At 42.9% G+C, this 25697-nt stretch overlaps 1 protein-coding gene across 2 annotated transcripts in view; it reads left to right on the top strand.

The window, feature by feature from the left end:
- MYLK (myosin light chain kinase) overlaps positions 1-25697 on the top strand; it is a 1918108-nt gene that overhangs the window by 1346902 nt on the left and 545509 nt on the right. For both annotated transcript variants that reach the window (XM_078682035.1, XM_078682036.1), the window contains one exon: positions 25152-25268. In XM_078682035.1, coding sequence (XP_078538161.1) covers positions 25152-25268 — 117 coding nt within the window. The remainder of the gene's footprint in view (positions 1-25151; positions 25269-25697) is intronic.

The raw sequence follows: 25697 nt of genomic DNA, 5'->3' as shown, positions 1-25697 counted from the left end.
GGGGATATAATTCATATAGAATGCGAGACTCGATGTGCCTGGGAATTATATGGGGGTGGGGGGGGGGTTGAACAGCAGACTGGAGAGAAATGGAATGATCCTGTTGGTGATTTGCTCTGTCTCACCTAATCACCTAAGATATATTTTGATATACACCAGTCTCTCCCTCTTCCACAGTGTAGTATTGTTGATTGTTTTGAAACTGCTCCATATCCTAGTAGATATGGCACTGCTCTGTGCACTCCCTATCATGAATGCTTTGTTGCGTTAATTTTAAGTAAATGTGCCCAATGAGTCTAAGGGAGAGGCACTTCAAGATACTATGAAGCATTTCTGTTAATGGAAACGTGGAAAGGGTTTTACTTAGGCTTCAGCCTATACTATCTATATCCAGAATTGCTGGTATGATTTCGGATTCCGACGCTGAGTCCATATTTGGTAGAACATCTCTCAGTACACTATCTGGAGTAATATATGGGTGTTTTACCACAGTATCGAATTTCTAAAATTGACCTACATGCATATCACCTCCACAGCATCAACTACGGACATAATGTCAAGGTGAGCAGATGTGGAGATAAAAATTGTAAATCTATATTTCTGTTTATACACTTACATTGTCAATAAGTTGGTAGTCAAATTGGTGGAGTATAATAAATATAATCTTTATTCGGCATTAGTCACAGCCATAAAAGAGAACATTAAAATGAAAGAAAACATCAGCAACTGGATCACTTGTTGAACACATAACACCATGTGCAAAATTCGTAGATTTACAATGTTGGTGGAGTAGATATATATGCAGGTCGATGTTATTGACCTTCATATTGAGACATGCAACTAATTGATGGCTTTCCCCACTTTCCAGCCTTGCTTTCAGCTTTTTTTACATTTATTTATTTATTTCAAGCTAGGGAATACACAGCAGATAATAGAGGGATCAAATGAAAATTACACCCCCAGCCTTTGATGTATTTAAAGTCTTTCTCTGAAGACAGAGCAGTTCTTGTACTCCGCGACACACTTTTGCAAATTGGCCCAGTGACTCAAAAATATAGAACCGACCCCTGCTAATATATTATTGCTTGTAAACATTCTGTATACCAAGAATTGTCCTTCGTCTTACCATCTCAATCGTTGTTAAAATAAAGTCTATTTCACTCTACAATGCTATAAGCCCCTTTCTCTAACGTGACAACAGCTCTATCTTGACACAACGTGTAACAAAAAGCAGACACAACACTTTGTAAAGGAAGGTATCTCAGTTCCTTAGTCCTCTACGTTTTTAGTTCATAAGGGCTACACAGACATTAAAGAAACAAGCATTGGCACAGGTAATGTTTCTTGCCTTAGGAACTATGTAGTGAGTTTTGTATCTACATTTTTGCCAAAATATGAAATATGCAAATAAAATAAGCCAACGTGAAAGATATGAAGAAAAAGGGGAGCTTATGCATAACAGCCAGTCAAAGAACTGCATTAATTTTCAGGTGACGTGCAGACATGATACTGTCACAGTGCTAGACAAGGAAAATGTGTCCTGACACATTTTCCCACGCTGTATGTTGTATTGGGTGGAGGCAAAATTTGAATGACTCTTGACCAGACCAATGGATAAAGAGGGCAGATCGAAAGCCCATGTATGCATATATGAGTGTCTGTTTTTATTATAACACAAGCTGGCAAGACAGCTAAAGATTTCTCTAGGCAGAGCAAAAATGTGATTGACTGGAAACTGGGCACTCAACTATACAGTCACATTGTGGAAACTTCAGAAAGTAGTATTGGGTACATATAGATGTGACATTTTTAGGAAAATATAGTAAATCTAATTATTTTCGAGGACAAGAATCACTTCTCTGAAGTGTTTCCCTGGATTATGCATGTGGCAACATACAAATATATTAATGAATATTTTTTGTTTTACATAGGCTGTCTTCCCTACTTATGCAATTAATTAGAGGTGTGAATAAAAGGCTTTGCTATTGCACAGTGTACTGGTCCAAACTTTCTGACCTTGGAAGATTGGAAGTCGGCATTGATCTTGCTCTGATTTAAACGTGAGACCTGCGGTTCTTTGTAAAGCGTCACAGGCCAGCTTTTATCTCTCTGTACAAAATATATCACCCGTTCCGTGGTGCAGAGCATGAGCATGGCTAAAAAGAATGGCACTAGGGGCTGTTTTTTGTTTTTCTTCTGTTGTATCAGAGCGAGTCTTGTTCTCTTGATTATAAACCAGTGTAGACAAGATGAAGTGAGATGGTTTGGTAAAGGGTGTATGACATTTGGAGGGCTGGTTGGGTGGCTAGGAAAGTAATAGAGAATAATACCAAAGGTGACGCCACCTTTTCATATGGCAAACGCTGAACAGCCTGAATTCTACGGTGCCTAGATTAGAGAGCACATTGGGATCAAGTGTCACTATAAGTATTCAAGTAGAATTCTACTGGTTCTTATGGAATGAGTTGATAAGTTAGTGTTGGAAGGTGGTAAGTTAGTAGATGCATCTAGGTACATACAGCTAGTAATAACACCACAATCACAAATAAGGTCCAGTCAAGTTCTCAATAAATTAATCCTTGCTCAACCATTGGGAACTTGGCTGTGAGCAGGCAGGCTTAATTTAGGAGACAGGTGTGTAAAGCATTTAAAAACGCAAATACAGTAAATAGGTAAGACATAACACACAATCAAAAATCCAACACCAATTTATGAAAATAGGACAATTTTATGATTACAGTGACACCACAATTACAAACATCCAATGTAGGGAAACGGAGGTTTGAACTTTTAAAGATTGAAATTAAAAACTAGCGCTTTCAAGCAAATAGTGCTCAAAGGGTTAAAGGTCGTGCTGGACCGGTACAAAGTCAAGAGTTCCAGCCACCTGTGATGTATTACCTATACACTTACTTCCAGAAGTGTTTCATGATGCAGGAAAATGGTCCACAGCACCAGCCAGGGGTTCAGAAGCTCTGGTTTGCCTATTGGGGTCTGGGACTACAACTCCTACAATGCACCTGGTCAATCCAGGTGAAGCATGTCAGCTGGGGTTGTCCTTTTTGTTTGTGTTGCAGGTTGCCCTTCCGGCACTTTTCTACCAGTTGCTAATACGGAATCCACTCATCCTTTATGATAGGCAGAGTCCTTCTGTTGTGAAACCTTGTAAATGCAGTAGGTGCAGTCCTTATAAGGCAGTCCTTTCTTGTGCACTCCAAAGGTTCAGCAGGGCAGTCCTTCTTCTACAGATGTTTCTTTTGGGTCTTTGACGGTCCACAAAATCAGACAAGGGTCCAGAAGCTTTGATTAGTCTCTTGGAGGTTTGGGACTACAATTCCCACAATGCACCTAATCAAATCCTTAAAAGTCCACTGGATGCTGTCAGCTGTATGTAAAAATAAGGTTGTTTCAGACTTTGGAAGTACCTTTAATTCCACAGTTGAATTTGGACATAAATTAATTATAGAAGCAGCCTGGCTCTTAAAATGACAACAGGCACCAAAGCAGTACACACTTAAGTGCATTAAATCCACTCCGCCTCTAAACCTACATGTCCTACCATATATTAGGGACTTACTGGTAGATTGTCAGCGCCAATTGTAATTAGACCTAATTACCATGTACCTTTTAAACAGAGCAAAGGCCTTGGACCTGGTTAGCAGGACCCAGGACACAATCCAATTCAGAAAACACCAGTATCAGTCAAAAATGGGGGCAAAAAGTGAGGGGATAGCTGCAAAAAGCACAGTTTTCTCACAAACAGATAGTAAGGTCCTCAGTTTTAGCTATGAAGCACAGAGGCATGAGTGCCTTGAATATAATCAAAAAATGGTCTCGCCCCTCCAGGCAGCTCATGTTCATGCTCATTATTGACAAGTTATAAACTACATAATCTTCAAAATTACTTTCTCTGTACATTTGCTTCAATCAGTCGGTCCTAGAATGTTTTTGAAAGCATTCTCCTCACTTTCAATGAACATATATTCTCTAATGGGTAATTCTCTTGGATACGTCATCTTCTTTCATATAGTGGCCTCCAGTGCAAGAAATGTTTTATGCATTTGTTGTGAGCGTTCACTTTAGAAAAGTATTTGCGTCTCTATTCTATTGTCCTTTTGCCTCTCCTTTCCTCAGGTTTAGGTCAGTGATGCGTTCTTCTCAGGAATTTAGGGTTCAATTCATGTGCTATGTTATCGGCTGGTGTTTATCTGATTTGCAAAAACAACAATTGATGGACGGAATGTCGCACAATGGCAAAACATTCACCTCCAATCACAGATCTGGGTTTAATCCATTGTTATTTTGCTCACCACACCACCCCAGTTCTGACATGGCCATATGCAAATCAGCCTTGACCCTGTGCCTCATGGGAACAGTCAGGCCCGAACTACCAAGCCATGTCTTCCCTGGACCGGAATCAAGCATCCTAGGACCGGTTTCTGGCTATCAGCCATCATCAGCCAGGATAGCTTGATTCCAGTTGCATGGAGAGCACAGGACTCACGTCTCAGCATACCTGTCTCACTCAGGGTGACCAATGCAAAAACAACAATTGATGGACGGAATGTTGCACAATGGCAAAACATTCACCCCCAGTCACAGATCTGGGTTTAATCCATTGTTATTTTGCTCACCACACCACCCCAGTTCAGACATGGCCATATGCAAATCAGCCTTGACCCTGTGCCTCATGGGAACAATCCAGCCCGAACTGCCAAGCCATGTCTTCCCTGGACCGCAATCAAGCATCCTAGGACTGGTTTCTGGCTATCAGCCGTCATCAGCCAGGATAGCTTGATTCCAGTGGCATGGAGAGCACGGGACGTGGGTCCCGTGCTCCTGGGCTCACGGTGCGCACACGCCCACCATGGCGTCGGACGACCAGGGGCCGTCCGACGCAGGCAAGGGGTTAATAATATGCTTAGTGTAAACTTACCCTGTGTTTAATTTGTCCCAAAAAATCAAAATAAGTATGTGAAAAAATAAGTCTGGAGGCCCAGGTTTTTCTTAGAAACACACTGCCTGCCTTACAGAATGCTGGAGTTGCCAAATAGCAAGGTTGCCTAGTCTTGATTCTAGTCCCAGCCTCTTTCTACCCTAACTCTTCAGTTCCTCTCTCTTTAATTCACTCTTGTTGGTTCTTTGTTATCCTTCCCTTCTCCCTGTTATTTAGGTTATGCCTGCACAGCGCTTGTGCTGTGCTTGAGAAATATAATTTTTTTAAATATAAACTTAAAAGCCTCCTCTCTTTCCTGGTTTCTCATTGGTTCCTGTGCGTACCATTTACCTTTCCTCCATTTCTATTGGCTGTAGCATATTTTACTGCATTTACCAAACTTTTTTCCTTATCTGCTTCTCTTTTCAGTTTCCCGCTGCCGAAATACTGTTAACATCTGCTTTGGTGGAACTATATTTTCATAAAGTGTTGCTTCTTACTACGGCAGCATATTTTTATAACAATTTATCACCCAGGAGCTTAAGTGATTTGCATAGAATCACAGGATGTTGCGCGGCACCACTGAGACTCACATCGGGATCCCCAGCTTTTGAGTCAGCAGCTCTGGCCGCTGCGCAGCATCCTCTTTACTCCTGTGTTATCTTTCAAGGAGCTCTTTCCTTCTCCTGAGCGATGATTGATAAAAACAGCTCTTTATTCATTACATAGGTAGAAACTGATGCATTACCAATGCTTGTTAGTTTGTTTTTCTCCCTTTCATACTCGGGGCAGAGTTGGAGGATCAAAACTATGTCCCACTGCCTAAAACTGAGAGCCATTGCTCTCCACCTGCAACCACGGGCACAAATTAAGCCTTGCACTTGCCTCTGGGAGTTCTATGGAAAAATCCTTGAGTTTGCTCTTGGTTTAATTCCATTAAATATACTACTGTTTTACTACATTTATGAAATTTATACTTGCAGCGTAGACTAAGCTTTGAATGTCATTGGAGTACTTATTACATAGATGGTATATACACACTTAGTGAATGGGGTTGTTTACTTGGAGCGCAGCATGCATGCATTCTGCGGATTTGTCCTAATACATTAAAGGTAGTTTATATAATTAATATATAGTTAATTAAGGGCTGTTCACGTGATAACAAGTCAATGACTTCTTAAATACTCGCCCAGAAATACCCTTTTGTGGGGAGGGATTTTGCCCGGAAATAAAAGTTTCTAACATATGGCATGGTGTGCAATACAGGACACATGTAGTGAGGGATGTTTCAAGTACTGTATTGTTCAGTAGGAAAACTTTAAGATGGAGTAAGTCAGTGCTCAGTTACCCTTGGCAGAACAAAGGATTGATAGGAAAGGGTTAGCGGCTGTTCAATTGTGTTTGTGATTTTTTAAGCAATGGGCCTGAAAGCCTTCCTGCATTTTAGAAAGTTTGGAGCAAGTCTACGTTTTAGATGGTTTTATAACAGATTATAGGTGCCTCTTCAATCAGGCTCCACATTCTCACCCCTTTCTAGTGTCAAACCTGTGATATTTGTGTGCCTTTCCTACAGGTTCCTCAGCAATGTTTATTATAAAGGCAGTGAAGAGAGGACTCATCCTGGCTACACCTCACTTGTCATATAACTATTTTTTTCAAAACCAACCAATGAGCAAGGACTTTGCCCCACAAGTGACTTTAAAATCAGTTAAAACTTTTTTCCCCACAGGACTTTTGAACCACGACTTTTTATGAACTTCACCAGGTTTGTGAAAGTTTGAAAAAATAAAACATCCAGAAATGGGCAAACTCTAATTTAACAAATTGTGTACACCCTCAATTAAGAAACAGGCACTATGTCACACTAGAATCTGTTGTCATATTGACTCAGGAAAGGCTATCCATGGGTACGAGTTAATTAAACAAATCTCTTTGCTGTGCCCTTGTTGACTAGTCAAAAACAAAGGTTTTAGTGGTGCTTCCTTCTCACAGGAGCTTCTTAGGTACTCGTTTGTCTCTATAGTGTCACATTTCATTTGTAAAAGTGACGACTACATTTTTCAATAGCACATTATATACACAGGAGAAACATAAAGTTTCATGGTAGCTGAAAACTTAGTAAAGGAAGAATTAAAATAATGGGAAAAAATCGGGGTTTTTTCACTGACCGATGAATAAATATTTATTGCATGTTTTTAATTGTAAGGGTCTCACTGCCTTTGTTGATTTTTGATTGAACAAAGCAGTTGTGCTGAGAATACCTATCTAATTATAGTGTACATTTAGAATGTTGGTTTTCTCTTGAGGTGAATTCATCCCAATTAAAATTGAACTAAATCATTTTTTTTTTCACACAAAAGTTTTGTTCTTTTTTAATAGAGCACATTGGCTCCAATTCACAAAAGCATTTAAGAGTGTGGGAAGTAGAGCATCCGGAGTGCTCTTGTATGTGCTCTTGTATGTCTTTGTGAGTCTGCCCTAAAGGTGTGAAAGGAGCACAATCCTTTCCATTTGTAATAAGTGTATCGGAATGTTGACTGGATATTTTTCTTTTATTCTCATTTTAGATCCTTTGGGACAAATTTACTAAAGGATGCAAAAGAGTACTGTAGGAATAAGGGTTATAGCCTCCGAAATGCATTTGTGAATAGGCTACATTAAGTTTATGGGTTTTGTTATAACATTTAATTTATTTGGCCAATATATTGTGCCTGTGCGCCCTTTAAAAGTAATTCAGTCTTAGTGATAGTACCTGTTTTGCATTAAGTTAAGTATGCATTCAAAATACTAGATTCCTTTCAGATAAGTTCATCTCAATGAATTGTACATGTCATTAATTGTTAACCTTCCTACACCATAGCAACAGTCTTAAAGTAAAAAGGTGAAATTTAAGGAATTAGTTGTATTACTTATTTTATTTGGACAGAGGGGCACTCATCTCTATCCGCTATATGTATCAAGCTATTTAGCATTCGCAAAGGCCGAAATTCTGCGAATTTCGGCCTTTGCGAATGCTAAATAGACAAATGGAATGTATCAAACAAGTTTGATGCAAAATAAGGATTAGCAAAATTTGCTAATCCTTATTTTGCGATTGCACTTAAGGAATTGCAAATTTTGCGATTCCTTAAATGCAATGTATCAAACAAATATTATGGAAAAAATGCCATTAAGGATTAGCAAATTACCACCAACTTCTAGTTGGTGGTAATTTGCGAATTCTTATCAAAAAGCTTTTTTGAAAAAAACCAAAGGTGCCATATGACGCCCATACATGCCCTTAGGGCATGTATGTGCGCCATATGCCCCCAAATGTCTTTTTCAGGGGTGCAGCAGGGTGTTCTTGAGACACCCCTGCACCCTTGGAAAAATCCCTAATTTGCGATCAGCAAATTGCTAATTGCAAATTGCACTTTCATTCCTATGGGCCTCCTGGCCCATGGAAATGAAGGGGTAATTTGCGAATGACAATTTGCTAATCTCAAATTAGGAATGCTAAGGAATCGCTATTGGAAAGCGATTTTGTACATACATACCGTTTTGCATTTCCTAAATAGCGATTCCTTAAAATTCGCTATTTAGGAAATGCAAAATGGTTTGTTGATACATATAGCGGTATATATCAAGAGAGTCGCATGGCAGGGGTATGTGATGCTCGCAACGTAAATTAAATATTTCAAGGATTGCATGACTATAATAGGTATTGGAGAGAGAGTTGTGGGGGGCCGGTGGTTGCTTTATTGGAAAGAGAACGGGTAAATCTGTTTTTTGGCTTCAGAAATGAAAAGGTGTTGCTTTTGGTGGGGTCTGTAGCGAGATGGAGTTTATCAGAGAAATATTCATCACATTATTTTAGCACAGAGCTATCTAGAGCACGCCGTGTGTTTAAATGTAATGCGAACTTGGATGGGTAGCCATTTAATCTTCACTGTAGGAGTTTGGTGGTTGAATGTTGCTTGCTCCATAATGAGGCAGGCACTGGCATTCAGGATTATTTTAAGTGGAACCGAGGTCATGGCGGGGAGGATGGTGGGCAAGGCTGGCATGTTTTCCACTAAGGCCATTGTAGACGGCTGCTTTTGCTGCCACGACAAAGAGCGGCCAGAAGGGACCACATTGCAAAAAAAATGGCCACAAAGCAGGCGATATTGTTACAGGAAAGAGAATGCAAAAATAGAAACAGGTGTTACTGTTACAGGAAAGATAATGCAAAAATGAAAACGTGCAATTAAACACCTACATATGCTCTTGCCACTAATAAGTATAAGCGAGACTGTTTCATGTGCTTATTCAGTTAATTCTCAACTTGTGTAAATGTTTTAATTAGTTCAGGAGATTTCCTGCAATCCCAGTACTGTTACTTTGAATTTGCCCACTGGAGGGTGATGAACTGTGTTTTAATTTCATGTTTGGCTTTAGCAAACCCGCTTTGGATAAAAATGAAATGTATAGGACCACTTACACCGACATGCACTTGCTGTGATACTCACTTTAAGAGGCCCAATTCAGGGTGGAATTTTGTGAACAGGTGCCTGCACACAGTCTGCTGAACTGTCATGCATTTGCCCTGTGAGCAAGGACTGGGGAAGTCCCAAAGGCATTCGGCCTCTGAAATGTTATAATAATAATTGGAATCTGTTTGGGAGTGCACCTTTGTCTGAGGGCAACCTTCCTTGTGCACAGCCGCGGTCGGTAGTGGGATGACCTGCAGGGCGGTGACGTGGGGAGGGGCAAGGTGGGGGGTAGTAATGTATGGATTACAGAGTTTTACAGGTAAGTAAACATATAAATAAATAAAATGAATTTTATTGCACGCACTGCATCGCATTTGGTGATGCAGTGCACGCCACAAAATTTGTTTTTATTTATTTATATGTTTACTTGCCTGTTAAACTCTGTAATCCATACATTACTACCCCCTACCCTGCCCCTTCCGCTCCCCACGTCACCGCCCTGCAGGTCATCCCACTACCGACCGCGGCTGCTTGTGCATGTTTTAATTAATGGAAATCTAAGCAGTTGATCTAGGCACTGCCTGTATTAATTATAGAGGCTCAATATACTCATGCTGTTATAGCCATCAAGATAACTAGAGTTAATTGCATGTACATCTTCACTATTAGTAATGCATCTCTGTGTGTATGCAAAGTCGAAGCACTCTATCTAGTTATGTTTTTAAATGAGTCCATCCATTACTAATCCTAGGACTAGGGTGGGCAACCATAGTCATGCATTTTCTGGACATCAGTTGCTGGCTCGATGTACCCAGGCACTGAACACAGAATTACACCTCCACGGTCCTTCGCCGGAAATGCTCCCGAAATCTGGGACGCCATCCCAGTCGGTATCAGGACTATCTCGTCCTTCACAAAGTTCTAAAAGCAACTTAGTCCTTTTCCTCAACCACTCCCTCCCGAAAAGATAGCCACCATCAATACGCTATTCCCTGCTTGTCGTCTCTTCCTGCCATTGTAGCTCTAAGACTCACCTCCTTCCTGCTATTCGTCCCCCAACTACTCCTCCCCCCCCCTTAATTGGGTCAACCCCAAGACAACGTGCACTCTGAGGTTATCTCAGGACTCACGCACTACCTCAATGCTGCAATGTATACACCCGTTACAACGCATTTTTTACTCCGCACTACCATTACAACGCGACTTTTACTCCGCATACCATTACAACGCATTGCGCTGGGGGGCGCTCTAGGATAGGGAATAAGTATAATTTACTATCCATCACCTTCCCTAGGGTCCACGGGGACTGGAGTTAGAATAGTAAATTATACTTACCACTATCCAGCACCCCAAAGCGCTATGCGTTTTTATGGTATGCGTTGTAAAAGTCGCGTTGTAACGGTATGCGGAGTAAAAGTATGCGGAGTAACATGGTACATCCGCTCAGCACACTTGGACTGCTGTACCTATATGTAGAATACTGCTTATTGTATGAATCTTGCTCAAAAACTGTTGTGAGGCGCTCCAATACCCTCGGGTCAGGCTAGCACTATATAAAACTCCTTAATAAAAATAGATACCCGTATACTTATAATTAATCTGGTTGAATGACATCATTGTACATGCCTAGGCTCTAACGAAGAAGAGGACACTTTCAGCATGTCCTGTGTCTACAGTATCACTTCCCATATTTCCAGCAGAACTAAATTGTTTTGAAGGGTGGATGTGTAGACATGGCAGCAGACTCAGATGTGCAGTGATAGCGATGCTGCTGGTTGTAATCTGTCCCCTGCCTAGAGAATGTTTATAAAGTGCATTGTGTGCCTGAATGCGTCTTGGCACTGCCCATGACAGATATTAGGATGTACCACAGTATTATTCAGGGCTGAATGTCCACCTGTCAGAGCCTTTGAAGCGTATAGAATGTAGCCTTGTGATTGGATGATCACATGGGCACTGTAGTGGAGAGAGCTGTTCTTGCAAGGAGAGTGTTGTATGATAGTCCTCAGCATCAGTCTGCAGCGGGAGCTGGTGAGCCGACAGTGCAGAATTGGATTATGTCTACGGAATCATTGTGCTATGAAAGCTTACCGACTTAAGCCTCTTCCAGGTCAATAAACGTGGCATGTTGTCTGCAGTAGGTCAGGTGCCAGCAACATTAGGAATCCCAGACTGTTCACAGTCTAGTCCAGGATTATTTTTGGACTTTTATATCTGACGTCTGTATGGCTTGCAGGAACTCTTCAAATTAAATGGAGAAATGACTGTACTCTGAGTTACGGAGGACTTTATTTTTGGCTCATTACTTCTTCTATTGAATGTGATCTTCTGTATATTTGAGAAGTATAGATAGTTGATTCCTAGTTCATGCGCCCAGGTGGCAAAATTGCCTCCTGATGGGCAATTTTCCTCTCCTAATATCTCCTAACAGGCTGCTTTTTTGAAGGGAGTTTTAATTTTCAACTCTGTTGCATATTTGTGTTTATGTTGTGAGACCTGTGGTGATTTGCTCAAATGTTGTTGTTTCTAGGTGTCTAATGGTTTATTATGTGTGCTACACTAATCACAGAAATCCAGTCAAAAATCAGCTTTCATATAGTGCAATCATCATGAGGCTTAAGTATGTCCTGACTAATCTGTGTGCAATTAGTGGAAAAAACTGTGATGGTCTCTATCCATTAACATGAGATGGAAACAATGCATTTTTTCGGAACGCCCATGAAATTGAAGATCTGTTCATTACAAGGTGTCTACAGGAGAAGTGGGGTATGGCGGATGTGACATCAGTTGGACGGATTGCGGACATCGTTGCGAGCAATCGATATGGACTATGCTGAATATGTCGTTCAATTGAAGCATAGCTACTACAGGGGGAGGGAAGAAGGTGTTAAGGCTTCTGGCTTGTAAACTAAGGAACACGTGTGCAGAGACAGAATAGCCTCTATCAAGACTAAGGAGGGTGTGTTGGTTCACAAAGATGTGGAAATAGGACATCCATTTTGGGATTACTATATGCTAAATTCAGCAACAACAGTGGCTGATGAGATGATGTATTTGAAGCAGGCAAATGCCATGTGTCTCACAGGAGCATTAGCCACTCTCCTAGATAAACCATTGCATTGGAAGAAATGATCATTAGCATTTCTAGGCTTGAACTTAATAAGGCGCATGGTCCAGACAAGTTTACACCCCTATTTTATAAGTTCCTTTACCCATTGTTTGTGCCCATCTTGGTCCATCTTTTTAACTTTGGGCAGGATCATCAGGCAATGGTGGCGGTTCTGCCCAAGCCGGGGAGGGATATGATTAACTGTGTCTCTTTTCTTTCAATATCACTCTTGAATACAGGCATTGAGCAGCAACTGGCGAGGAACCCCCTGCACACGAGCTAATATATGCTGTATATCTCATGGGCGAGGAACGCCACCTCATAAGATGGCTGTACAGGGGCGGCAAGGCTCACGAAGGGACTTCCCTTACGACTGTTAGAGAAAAGTGGTCCAGAGATCTTGGGAAGGACCTAACAGACAGGGACCGGTCCTCTCTTCTCTACCCTAAGAAGGAGTCCCGTAACGCCAAATTCAAGTTAATACAATATATGATTCTCCACAAGGCCTACTCGCCCTGCATCGTCTCAATTGCATACACCCCAACATGTATGTCTGTTGCCCTAGATGCAAGGCAGAGGAGGTGGGCATTTTGCATATGTTATGGACGTGCTCACGCCTCAGAGGCACAAATTATAGGAAATATCACAGGAATCCCCAACTGGTACACAGTAGAGCGTTTCATACTAGGAATATACTGTCGCTCTAAGTCACAGAAAGTGCAGCTCTGATTCGCTGGTCTGGGCCTGCTCATAGCAAAGTGCTCCATTACAATGAGTTGGAAATTGGCCCATCCCCGAACAGTATTCAATTGGCGTGGATAGATGGCCCGATGTGGTGGAGCAAAAAGTGCAGTCATTAGACGGGAGGAATACAGTGGGTTGCGAAAAACACCTATTTCAATGGAATGGGGCCTGACGCTGGAGGCAGTTAAGGCCATCGATTCCCCTATACAACACCGCACATAGTGTAAGCTGCCCCCTCCCCCCAGCATGAGCCAGTGATAGTCTTCCCCATCCCCCTGCTTTATGCGGGGCTTGACAATTTGAACGATATACCCAAGTCAGAGATCCCCACATGAAGTATATATGGAACAAGGCAGAATCTCGGGTCTGAATCATCTCAACCGGGGGGGAGCCAGACCAGAGGGAAGGGGGTGGGTAGTTTAAAAATGTTTTGTTTTTATTTGATTTTGTCGGACAACATACAATTGAAACAGATGATGCAATTGGTTGATAGTAAAATATCAATACCCCAAACAGGCTATTACCTGTACCTCGAATGTAAAATGTGGAGATATTTATATTCTAGCCCATTGTACCTATGTTACAAAAGTTATATACCAATTGCAGCAGAGCTTACGCAAGGTGCAACTTTACATAAAATTAATGAAGTATGTTTCAAATAAAAAAAATCACTCTTGAATACAGGTGTGAAGCTCTTCACTGGCATCTTGGCTTGCAGAAAGGGCCTGCATATACAGAGCCTCATCAACCCGAACCAGGCTGGGTTTATTCCCATTAGAGGGAGCATCAGATAACACTAAGATGGTATTACATATTTTAAATAAGGTGAGGAGTTCACAGAAAGAAGCTCCACGTCTGTCAGTCGATGCAGAGAAAGCATTTGAACAGGGTACATTGACCATTCCTCTAGTGGTACTAGAGACCAATGGCTTTGAGTCGCGGTTTCGCTCGCGGGCTTATGTAGTACCAGGGTACATAGTGGTAGACCATGTAGAAACATCTGAGCTGTTCCCAACAGCAGGAGGCACCAGGCAAGGGTACCCAATGTCGACGTTTCCGTGTGCGCTTTCAATGCAACCTGGGTGAATAGAATATGGGGGATGGATGCAATTGGGGCATTAGAATGGGTGAATCCGAGCACAAGGTATGTCTCTATGTAGATAATATGCTACTCTCTCGGATGGAGCCTATCATGTCACTACCATTCTTGTTAACTGAATTGGACACCTTTGACAAAATATCTTGACTTATATTTAATCTGCAAAAGTCTTAGATTCTCAGTCTGTCAATCCCCTTGATGCAGAAGAGAACTGCAAATGCAGTTTCCCTTCGCATAGACAAAGAAGTAAATTGCATACCTGGGAGTGAAAATTTACAACCCCATTTCCGCCCAACATATGGGACTTACACGTCTCTGCATTTCTAAGTATAAAATGTGCCTGTAACAACTCTGCTAACCCTGTAACAGAACCGCCAAGATGTTCATGTAAAACATTTTTTTTTTAAATACGTGAAATAGATTTTTTTGTAAAAAATCTTTAAAATGGCACAGGAAAATTATGAAGAACTATTATGCACATTGTAGGCAGACTTGCAATCATGGCGTAACAGGGGTTTATCATGGATGGGGCAGAATGCCGCTTTCAAAATGTCTGCACTACCAAGATTTCTTGATTTGGCACAGGTCCTTCCACTACAGGAGGTGCAGAAGAAGATTCAACAATTTTTAATACCTTTGTGTGGGGGTGGAAGAAGGCTAGAATAGCCACAAGTACTATGTATCAATACCCCAAGGGGTAGGGATGCCACACATCATAGATTGCTATTGTGCAGCACATTTAAGGTGAGTTCTGGAGAGGAATACGAAGGACAGCGAGGAACATTGGTGCTTCATAGATCAAGCTAAAGCTGGGAGGTTAAGCTAGGGCGCAAACTAACTGATAAAGTATAAAATTCGTTTTTCACTAGTGTTGGGAGTAGCGCCTCCCAAGCGACCGTAAAGTAAACACTCATTAAAATTGCTCTATACTGGTGCTATACACCAGCCAGAATACACACATGGGATAGGGCAAGAAATGCTGAGTGCTGGAGGGGATATGGCAGTAGGAGCTCTCTTTTCACATATACTGACAGTGTCCAAAGTATAACACATGCTGGTTAGAATTTACTGATGAGACAGACTTAATGTTCAGCATAAAATGGCTGTTTGGCAAAACTTTTATTCTAAGGGCTAGTGGATGGACTTTCTTAAAGGGCACACACTCAGAGAGGTCGCTTGATTACTTTGCTCCTGCGTGAAGCCATGCACACTGTGCTGGGGTTCTGCTGCAAAGAAGAAGCACCTAACTACAGGATATGGGAACTACTTGGAATGGGAAGGATATCCATGACGACTGCAGGATAGAGGAGAACAATTTGGATCTCTAAGAAAACCTTGCCTGTGGTTACTGGCTTCTTAATTCAGGGAGGTTACTTGCTCCAAATGCTTGAGAGTGCTTTGAACTGTAGGGTTGGTGTCAATTAAGTAGGCATTGGAAGGGGCATGAAGCGGAAATTTGTAGATTTGGTTGAGAGTCAAAAAAGAAAAAGTTTGGAGGAGTAATTATTCCTTAGTAGAAATGACAAAATGCAAAGCATTTATTTAGGAGTATAAATACCTGATAAAAGCACAAAAGATTAAGTTCTTCTCAGATAAGATTAGATTGGCTGCTAACTCTCCTAGGGAATTATTCCAAACAGTTCAGATGCTGTCACGCCTGTCCTATGTTAGCCGAAGACTCCCAAGTAAACAGCTCTGTGATGAATTGGCAAAGAAAAAGGTTAAGGATGTCTATGATGAGTTAAGTGTGATCCAGAGGGATGGGTGTCCATCGGACAAGAGACATCCTTCAGAAGAAAATCGTTTGACTTTCCATAATTTTCCACTCATGACACCTGTGTGTGTAGAAAATTTGATATTAACCATCAAATCGGAGAGGGGCGGGCGGGGGGGGGGAGTCGATCCGTGCCCTCCTAGAGTGCTACTTGAGATTGGGGGGGGATGTATTGCCAAACCTCTTGCTGCACAGTTGAATACTGTTATTAGGGTAGGAAAGCTTCCTAAGAAATTGAAACAGGCATCAATCATGTCATTATTAAAAATATCCTCTTTAAACCCCAATGAAGAGAAGTTCTACCGCCCAATCTCATGTCTCCGTTTTGTAGCAAAAAAAATTAGAGACATATTTAGACATTTCAATCTTAGAATTCCCGGATCAAAATAAGATCTTGGTCGAGGCCTAGTTTAGGTTTATGAAATCCCACATACGGAATCGGCCTTGGTGGCAGCCACGGAGGTGATTTGAGACATAATGGATAAAGGTCGGACGACTGCGGTAATGCTTTTAGACTTGTCCACAGCTTTTGACACTGTTAGTCATTCAGTGTTAAAACATCGGCTGACAGAAGTAGGAATTGGAGGGTCAGCTTTTAGTCTTCTCTGTTCCTTCCTTGACGATAGGGAAGAATCAGTTGCCCTGGGAGATTTCTCCTCTAAATCCTTCACCTGGTCATGTGGCGTCGCACAGGGGTCATCATTAAGTCCCACACTATTTAATATATACGTGGCCCCTTTAGCCACATTGATAAGAACTTTTGGTTTCTCCACTATATCCAATGCTGATGATCCCCAAATAGTGGTATCTGTCACCAATGGCATAGAGGAAGTAGCTGAGCGATTTAACAGCTTGCCATAGTGAAATGGATGAGCACCTACTGTCTTAAGCTTAACTCAAATAAGCCAGAGGTGCTGATCTTTGGTAAAGATGTCTCCGTTTGGGACAACACATGGTGGTCTCAAGATCTGGGTGCTTTGCCTACTCCTCTTCCATCAGTGAGAAATGTGGGTATTCTGTTAGATTCCAGACTCATTTTTGTATAACAGACCAACCAGATTATGTCATCATGCTTATTTGTTTTAAAATCCTTAAAGAAGGGTCTTCCCTTCATACCATATGATCTCAGGAAGACTGTTATCATTACTCTAGTTTTTTCGAGAATGGATTACTGCAATGTCCTATATCTGGGCATGCAGCAAGGGCCATTATAAAAACAGCAAAAAATTCAGAATGCAGCAGCACGCCTACTTTATAATGTTAAGAAGTTCGATCCTGTTTTGACCACTCTGGCTAAACTTCACTGGCTCCATGTCAAGAAAAGGGTAGCCTTTAAGGCACTTTGCACATCCCATATAGTTCTTCATTGAAATGTCCTGACATTTATAAGAAAAGATGTTCTTGCTATCAACCTAAAAGGGATCTGCAATCTGCGGCTTCAAAGAAATTTTTATTACCAAGAATTTATTGAGCCTCTTGGGGCAGCAGATGTTTAGTGTACCATACTTCTAAGCTTTTGAATTCTATGCCTGAGATGCTGAGAGGACAATCCAATCTGCAGAAGTTCCGGAAACATTGAAAACCTGGCTTTTTTACTCTCTCATCTTCATTTCTGACTAGGCATGTTGTAGAGGATTCGTAGCAGATGTACAGCGCCAAGACGCCTTTGGCATACGTCCCACTTTATAAATCTAAAATCAAATTGAATTAAAAGAATAAGATATTCTCTAGAACAGGCTAATGCGGTGAAAGCTCATAACCAAGCAGTGAAAGGGGGAAGGTGTGAGGTTGCGTTTGTGTTTTTGGGAGTCTTTCATTATATGTTTTACTACTGGAGGCTGGGCGTTAAATTATTATGGTGTGCATGTTTACTGACCTGCTGGCCAGCAGATGTAGGTGGAGTTTAATTTTAAAATCTATTTAATAAAACATTTGATCCATAAGCAGGCCCATGAAAAAAGGCATATTAGACATGCCTCTATGAAAACAGTCAACCGAAAAATGGCTGTTTTAACAAAATGAAGCACAAAAGGCCATGTGCATTGGTCTGGTTATAATTAACAGTGTAATTCCTATCATTTACTGTTTTTCTGGGAAAACACTTAATTTTTGACTCAGATTGTGTTTTTCAAGAATGAAATGTGATTCAACTATAGCATGGCAACTTGAGTTTAAGGAACCTCCCTGTCCAATATTTTCACATTTAGGAGGAAAATGGTGATCTACTGGCTAAATTGCAACCTGTTGCATTTTAGACCTGGAACTAGAAGAATAAGAGTTGTAATTGTGGTTGCCCCACTAGGATAAAATGTTTAATTCTTGGCAAACCAAATTACTTCTATGTGCCTCACTACTTTGTCTAACAGAACTGAGTTTTTATGTGTGTGCTACACAAAGGGTCACTGAGGACCTCTATCCAAGTTGTATAGTAATCAAGAGTTTTCATCCAAATAGGGATTACGTGTTTTGTGGGAAAACCACGCTCTTTGGTTTTGCCACGTGCAAATTTAACTAGGAAAAACATGCATGGAGAAGAGGGGATACAATTGATTGGGGAACGCCCGGAACAACACGGGCAGAGCCACGTGTTCCGGTACACCGCAAGCCTAACCACGCTTGCCTGAACCCCTGGGGGGGCTTTTTTAGGAGTGGGGATCACTTTCAGGGGTCGGGGTACTTTTGGAAAGGGTTCAGGTTTTTAGGGCTCAGGTCGGGGTCATTTTAAGGACTGGGTTTGGGGGAGTTTGTAGGAGATGGGGTGGTTTTAGGGCTCAGGGCCGGGGGGGGGTCGCTAAGAGGCATTGATATAGGCCTCAGGGCAGTGGGAGTGGAAGGGGTAGTTTAAGGGCACGTGTAGGCCTCAGTGTGGGGGGGGCGATGTAGGGGGGTTTGAATATTAGGGCTTAGGGTGGGGGAGACATGGTGAGGTCTCAGTTTGGGGTAAGGAGTAGTTTTAAGGGCAGTGCAGGTTTAGGCCTCAGGGTGGGGGGTAAGGTAAGGGATTCAAATTTTAGGGCTTCGGGCGGGGTTGAGTAGTGGCAATCCTTAACCACGCATACCCCTTATCATTCATGCCTTTATGATGAAAATGCGTGGTAAAGGAATGCGTAGCTAAGACACATTTGTGGTTCAGGCTGAGTGGTAGAGGTACGCATGGTTTAGCCATGCATGCCTCTGTCATACAGCAGATGGATGTTTGTATATTATTGTGCCCCGAAAAGTAGCAAAGGAACATTCACATACTCTATTTGAATTAAGGAACTCACAAGTTGATTAGATCAAGGACCTCTAGAATAATTAACTTCACTGTCGATGGCTATCAATGTATCAAATGATTATTCCTCTGTGAACAGGCCCTTCCTCCCTAGACTTAGGCAAAATTATACTAAGAAAAACCAAAGGTGGTGATGGACGGAGCGTTGACAATACAAACACTCACCCCCAGTCATCTGATCTGGGTTTAATCCATCACCGTTCTTTAGCTCACTCCGCCACCCCAGTTCAGACATGACCATATGCAAATCAGTCTGACCCTGTGCCTCATGGGAACAGTCCAGCCCGAACTGCCAAGCCATGCCTTCCCTGGACCGGAATCAAGCTTCCCAGGACCGGTTTCTGGCATTACAGCCGTCTTCAGCCCGGCTTGCTTGACTCCAGTGGCAAAGTGAGCAAGGGACTCACGTCTGAGCATACCCTGCCAACTTGGGGCGAACAAAGAAAAACCAAAGGTGGTGATGACCGGAGCGTTGACAATACAAACACTCACCCCCAGTCAACTGATCTGGGTTTAAACCATCACCGTTCTTTAGCTCACTCGGCCACCCCAGTTCAGACATGACCATATGCAAATCAGTCTGACCCTGTGCCTCATGGGAACCGTCCAGCCCGAACTGCCAAGCCATGCCTTCCCTGGACCGGAATCAAGCTTCCCAGGACCGTTTTCTGGCAATACAGCCGTCTTCAGCCGGGCTTGCTTGACTCCAGTGGCAAAGTGAGCAAGGGACTCACGTCTGAGCATACCCTGCCAACTTAGGGCGAACAAAGAAAAACCAAAGGTGGTGATGGACGGAGCGTTGACAATACAAACACTCACCCCCAGTCAACTGATCTGGGTTTAATCCATCACCGTTCTTTAGCTCACTCCGCCACCCCAGTTCAGACATGACCATATGCAAATCAGTCTGACCCTGTGCCTCATGGGAACAGTCCAGCCCGAACTGCCAAGCTATGCCTTCCCTGGACCGGAATCAAGCTTCCCAGGACCGGTTTCTGGCATTACAGCCGTCTTCAGACGGGCTTGCTTGACTCCAGTGGCAAAGTGAGCAAGGGACTCACGTCTGAGCATACCCTGCCAACTTGGGGCGAACAAAGAAAAACCAAAGGTGGTGATGGACGGAGCGTTGACAATACAAACACTCACCCCCAGTCAACTGATCTGGGTTTAATCCATCACCGTTCTTTAGCTCACTCCGCCACCCCAGTTCAGACATGACCATATGCAAATCAGTCTGACCCTGTGCCTCATGGGAACAGTCCAGCCAGAACTGCCAAGCCATGCCTTCCCTGGACCGGAATCAAGCTTCCCAGGACCGGTTTCTGGCATTACAGCCGTCTTCAGCCGGGCTTGCTTGACTCCAGTGGCAAAGTGAGCAAGGGACTCACGTCTGAGCATGCCCTAAGTTGGCAGGGTATGCTCAGACGTGAGTCCCTTGCTCACTTTGCCACTGGAGTCAAGCAAGCCCGGCTAAAGACGGCTGTAATGCCAGAAACCGGTCCTGGGAAGCTTGATTCCGGTTGAAACAACAAAGGGGGACCTAAAAAGGACGATATTTATAGGGGTCCAATGTACTTGTCCTCAACTTATAACCAACAATTATTGGTTATAAGCTTGATTCCGGTCCAGGGAAGACATGGCTTGGCAGTTCGGGCTGTACTGTTCCCATGAGGCACAGGGTCAGACTGATTTGCATATGGCCATGTCTGAACTGGGGTGGTGGAGTGAGCTAAAGAACGGTGATGGATTAAACCCAGATCAGTTGACTGGAGGTGAATGTTTGTATTGTCAACGCTCCGTCCATCATCACCTTTGGTTTTTCTTTGTTCGCCCTAAGTTGGCAGGGTATGCTCAGACGTGAGTCCCTTGCTACCTTTGCCACTGGAGTCAAGCAAGCCCGGTTGAAGACGGCTGTAATGCCAGAAACCGGTCCTGGGAAGCTTGATTCCGGTCCAGGGAAGGCATGGCTTGGCAGTTCGGGCTGTACTGTTCCCATGAGGCACAGGGTCAGACTGATTTGCATATGGCCATGTCTGAACTGGGGTGGTGGAGTGAGCTAAAGAACGGTGATGGATTAAACCCAGATCAGTTGACTGGGGGTGAATGTTTGTATTGTCAACGCTCTGTCCATCATCACCTTTGGTTAAACTTATACTAAGTACACTGTTCCCATCATTTGACCCCATGGTAGCAGAATGTCACTTTCAAAATATCATCCAACCTAAACATTGATGTGTACAATAATATCACCATGTTGGCGTTTACAGAAAAACTATACCAATGGCACAATATTTTTGTAAACAATATATGTTACAAGATATTTCAGTATATGATATTCTACAACCCCAATTGACGTCTTATTGGATTCATATGTCAGATGTGTAGGTATTATATGTATATTCATTATATAAGCTCATCGCAATCAAAGCATCAGCAGACCAGGATACACAAATGGAAGCTGTAAAATATACAAATGAAAGTAACTATATAGAAATTAAAATGTTTAAAAAATACAAATCCTAATCATGTACAACAAATTTAAGTAAAATGTGTCACTTAACATAATTTGAAACATACACAACTGTTATGATAAGGGCACTAGTACAAAGAGGGCGTACTTTGCTTGTTTGCACCATGGTGCACCTTAAAACCGGTGCACCGTGTGCAAACAGGGAAAGTGCGCCATATTAGTTTGAATGTACTGCCCTCAGGGCAGCCGTGAACTCCTGTTGTCCTGGAGGCAGGTCATTCAAGTGAAGTATGAAGCAGCTGCTTCAAAGCCGCTCCGAGTTTCACTGTGCTGGCGGTAACCTACTTGCACTTTTTAAGAGGGAAGAGAGATCCCATTGCAGGCGGGTGCAGTGAGTGACTGGACCTGCCTGTAAGGAGATGTCTTGGTCGTCCATAGAACCATTTTGACCCCCTCCAGAGGGTTGCCTTCTCTGGGTGTACTGAAAGTGTGCCACCTTTTTGTAGCACACTGTCAATGTGCCTCCTGACAGATTCTTTGCCTCTGCTCCCGCATCCATAAAAAAGTCACAGGCACAGAGGTAAAGAGGTTCCTCCATTTGCATGGGACCACGAGCCCATGCAAATGAGGGGACACTCTCTTGAGGTAGTGCTGGTGCCACATGTGCACCAGTGCTATCCGTTTTATAGAAGGGGCCACACAAGAGTCTGCAGCCCCTTCTGTAATACCAAAGTGCCCTGAGGGTGCAAAAAGTGTGTGTAAACAAGTGTTGCGTCCCCAGGCCACTTCTGTAATATGGCCCCAGGTGGATAATATTCAATCATAAGCACTGGAAGGGAAAAATAAGACAAATAGATGCTCCTTCACCGCATGACAGTTATTCTCTGCTAGACCCTCTGCAGGTCTTTTCTAAGGCCTTTTCAGCACTTAGCAACTTCTAAGGACACCACCCACGCTGCGAGACACTTAAGTGGCTTGTTGCTATAACTTTCTGAAGAACCTACCAATGTTTATGTGTTAAAATACTTTGTAATTAGCCCATCAGGGCTATTCCTGTTTACAGTGACACCAGGCATACTATAAACAAAAGTGTCATGCGTGCCCTAAGACAGCTGCTGCTGCAGGCTTTTGCACCTGTTTTTTGTACTTTTTGAACACTTCCATATGACAGAAATCAATGCACCTGCATTGTCTAATGTCGACTGTGCCGGTGCAGATTTTTCACCTACACAATGTGATGTAAGGTTCCCTCAGTTGAATATGAGAGTTGCCGCTTTAAAGGCGGAAATTAATATCTATGAGATATGGGATACTTGGGGACCCCTGGTTACATTGTGCATGAGGGCTCCATCATTTTGCAATATGACACTGCTTGTGGATACCTCATTAGCTGGATGGTGCAGTTGCAGGTGGCACCCCTGGAGAGGCAGGCCGGCTTGTGCATTCTGTGCAAGTAACTAAAGGATATCTGTGACGTAAGCAGTAAACCACTGCGCTGTCTACATAAGAAAACAACTCTGTAGTCTGCATGGAACTCCTGTTTTTCACCAGGCACATTAACCTTCAGGGCTACTTTATGGTGAGTTAAAAATGTGATTAGAGAAAACTCCGAACTCTCTCCAACAGGTACATTAATCAGCAGAGGTATCTTGACATTATTGCATGAAAATTGCTGAGTGAACAAGGAACTCTGCAGCAGATGCTTTTAGCTCCATCAGACATATCATAATACAGCACCACCCCTGAGCTTGGCGCCCTGTGCGTTGGCACTCGTTGCACTGCCCTCAAGCTGGCCCTTTTGTCTGGCGGGCGGGCTGAAATAACTTGCCCTTTTAAACAAAGGTGACAATGTATTTCCAGCAAGAGTTGCGTAAACCTCTAGGAAAGAAGTCTCTATGTAAATTCCAAATCACACCTTCATGTCCAGAAATGAACTAATCGGGCATTTACTACCCAAGGTCGACAAGGGGTAATTGAGCACAAAGAATAGAGTTTAGAAGTAAAAATATCTCGACTTTTAGTGATGAGACAATTCCGTTTGTGGCTTATACTATCAGGTATTTAAGTGGGGTGAAAAAGGTTGGGTTCTCTAAAACGGGCATGGCCAAAGAAGCTTAACTATCAACCCTTTCCAAAAAGTTCGGCCCATGCAATTAAGGGTGTGATTTAAAACCTGTACACTAAAATTCTGTGCTTTACATACCATGCCACCTGACTAGCACTTGCACGCCTCTCTGGGAGGGTAATGGCGTCTAGACACATCACGCAATTAGACACACACCTAAAACAAGACAGACCTATTGACTTGGCTAGTGCTTGTTATTAGTATCAGATAAATGAGTAACAATGATATCATTTCAAAAAGTAGAGCTGTAAATATTAACATTATGGAAAATGAGAGAATGTGAATTGAACATTACTGGGGACTGTAGAAGGGGTTGTGATCTGCAGTGCAGAATTTCTATTAGACATGTTCACCCTTTTTCTCCCCGGTATTTTGCTGAATTCCTCCATCTGCGTATTTTACTCCTCATGTCCTTCCTGTTCCGCACCCTATTCTCACTCTTGTCTGTGCATACCTTGCATGACATTTCTCTCCCCATACACCACACAAGTTTACCAGTAAGCACTTAATTTCCTTTTAATTTCACCCTGACAATTTTTAGACAGTTATGTACCTCTTTCACACACTTTAGCATAGAATCACATTTATAAATGGCTTGTCACCATTGTTCTATGCCCATTGTAGAGAGGCCAAGGAATGAATGAGCTTGTGTTCTGTACACCTTTATGATCCACTGACAGGCACTGGAAGAACCTCGCACTGCCTTCAGCCTCAACCCCAGTTCTCATGATCATGACCCGTTGTAAACTCCCACCAACAACCCGAACTCGGACACCTGTAGGCAACCCAAGATGCACAATACAAGATTAATATGCTGAAAGAAAAAAACTATAGAAAAACTAGAACAAGCAAATGCTCTTATGGAAATAAATTAAGTAAAACATGAAATGTAAATGACTACCTCACTAACATTAATTACCTTGATGGTTTTGAATGTCATTTTTGAGATATAGTTTCTTTTTTATAAAGGACACTAATACAGGGCGCGTTAGGGACCTGTTTCAGTCAGTTTTAATACCAACCGGGTCTTAGAACCGGAGGGACCCGGCCCACTTAAGGTTCTCTGCACTATAGAAACCGTTAACTGCATTGTTCTTTATTCAGAAGTGTCACTGTGCCACTTATGTTTTTGCTGACCTGTTCTCCTGCTTCCTTCCCCCTCACAGATGCCCTGTGCTCCCTCGTCATTGAGAAGGCCTTCCCCGAGGACGAGGGCGTGTACACGTGCATAGCGGCCAACGGCGCTGGCAAGGCGGAGTGCGCCTGCAACGTCCTGGTGGATGGTAAGTCCGAGACGAGCCCTGAGAGATTCTCTTCACACAGCTTTCCGCCCACCCCCTCTTGCTCCCAAAAGACCACTCACTCGCTCCCCGGCCGTTTCCTGTCATTAAACTGCAGAAAATAGCCCGCGCATTCTTTCCATGGACAATAAACCCGTAACGGGATCCTCGCGGCATAAATGCTCTGCGCGGCCAAAGGATGCGGAGATGAGCCGTGTGGTGTCTGCTGGCGACCCTAATCCCTTGTTCGCCCAGTGTGTCCCGGCGTTATTCTGAGCGGCCTGTGCGTGGTCTCGTCAGACGTGCTTACCGGTGTCTCCGAATTCACCGCGTGCTTGTATTGTGTGTTTGTATAAATATAGGACCCCCAAAGCCTTTCAGCATGCGGCTTTGTAGAGGACATCCCTGGCGGTGAATTTGAGCGTCACTAGG

The sequence above is a fragment of the Lissotriton helveticus genome, chromosome 3_1 (assembly GCF_964261635.1).
Source record: "Lissotriton helveticus chromosome 3_1, aLisHel1.1, whole genome shotgun sequence".
NCBI classification, from domain to species: Eukaryota; Metazoa; Chordata; class Amphibia; order Caudata; family Salamandridae; genus Lissotriton; species Lissotriton helveticus.
The sequence above is the reverse complement of the archived record's forward strand: the minus strand, read 5'-3'. Positions and strand labels throughout refer to the sequence as shown.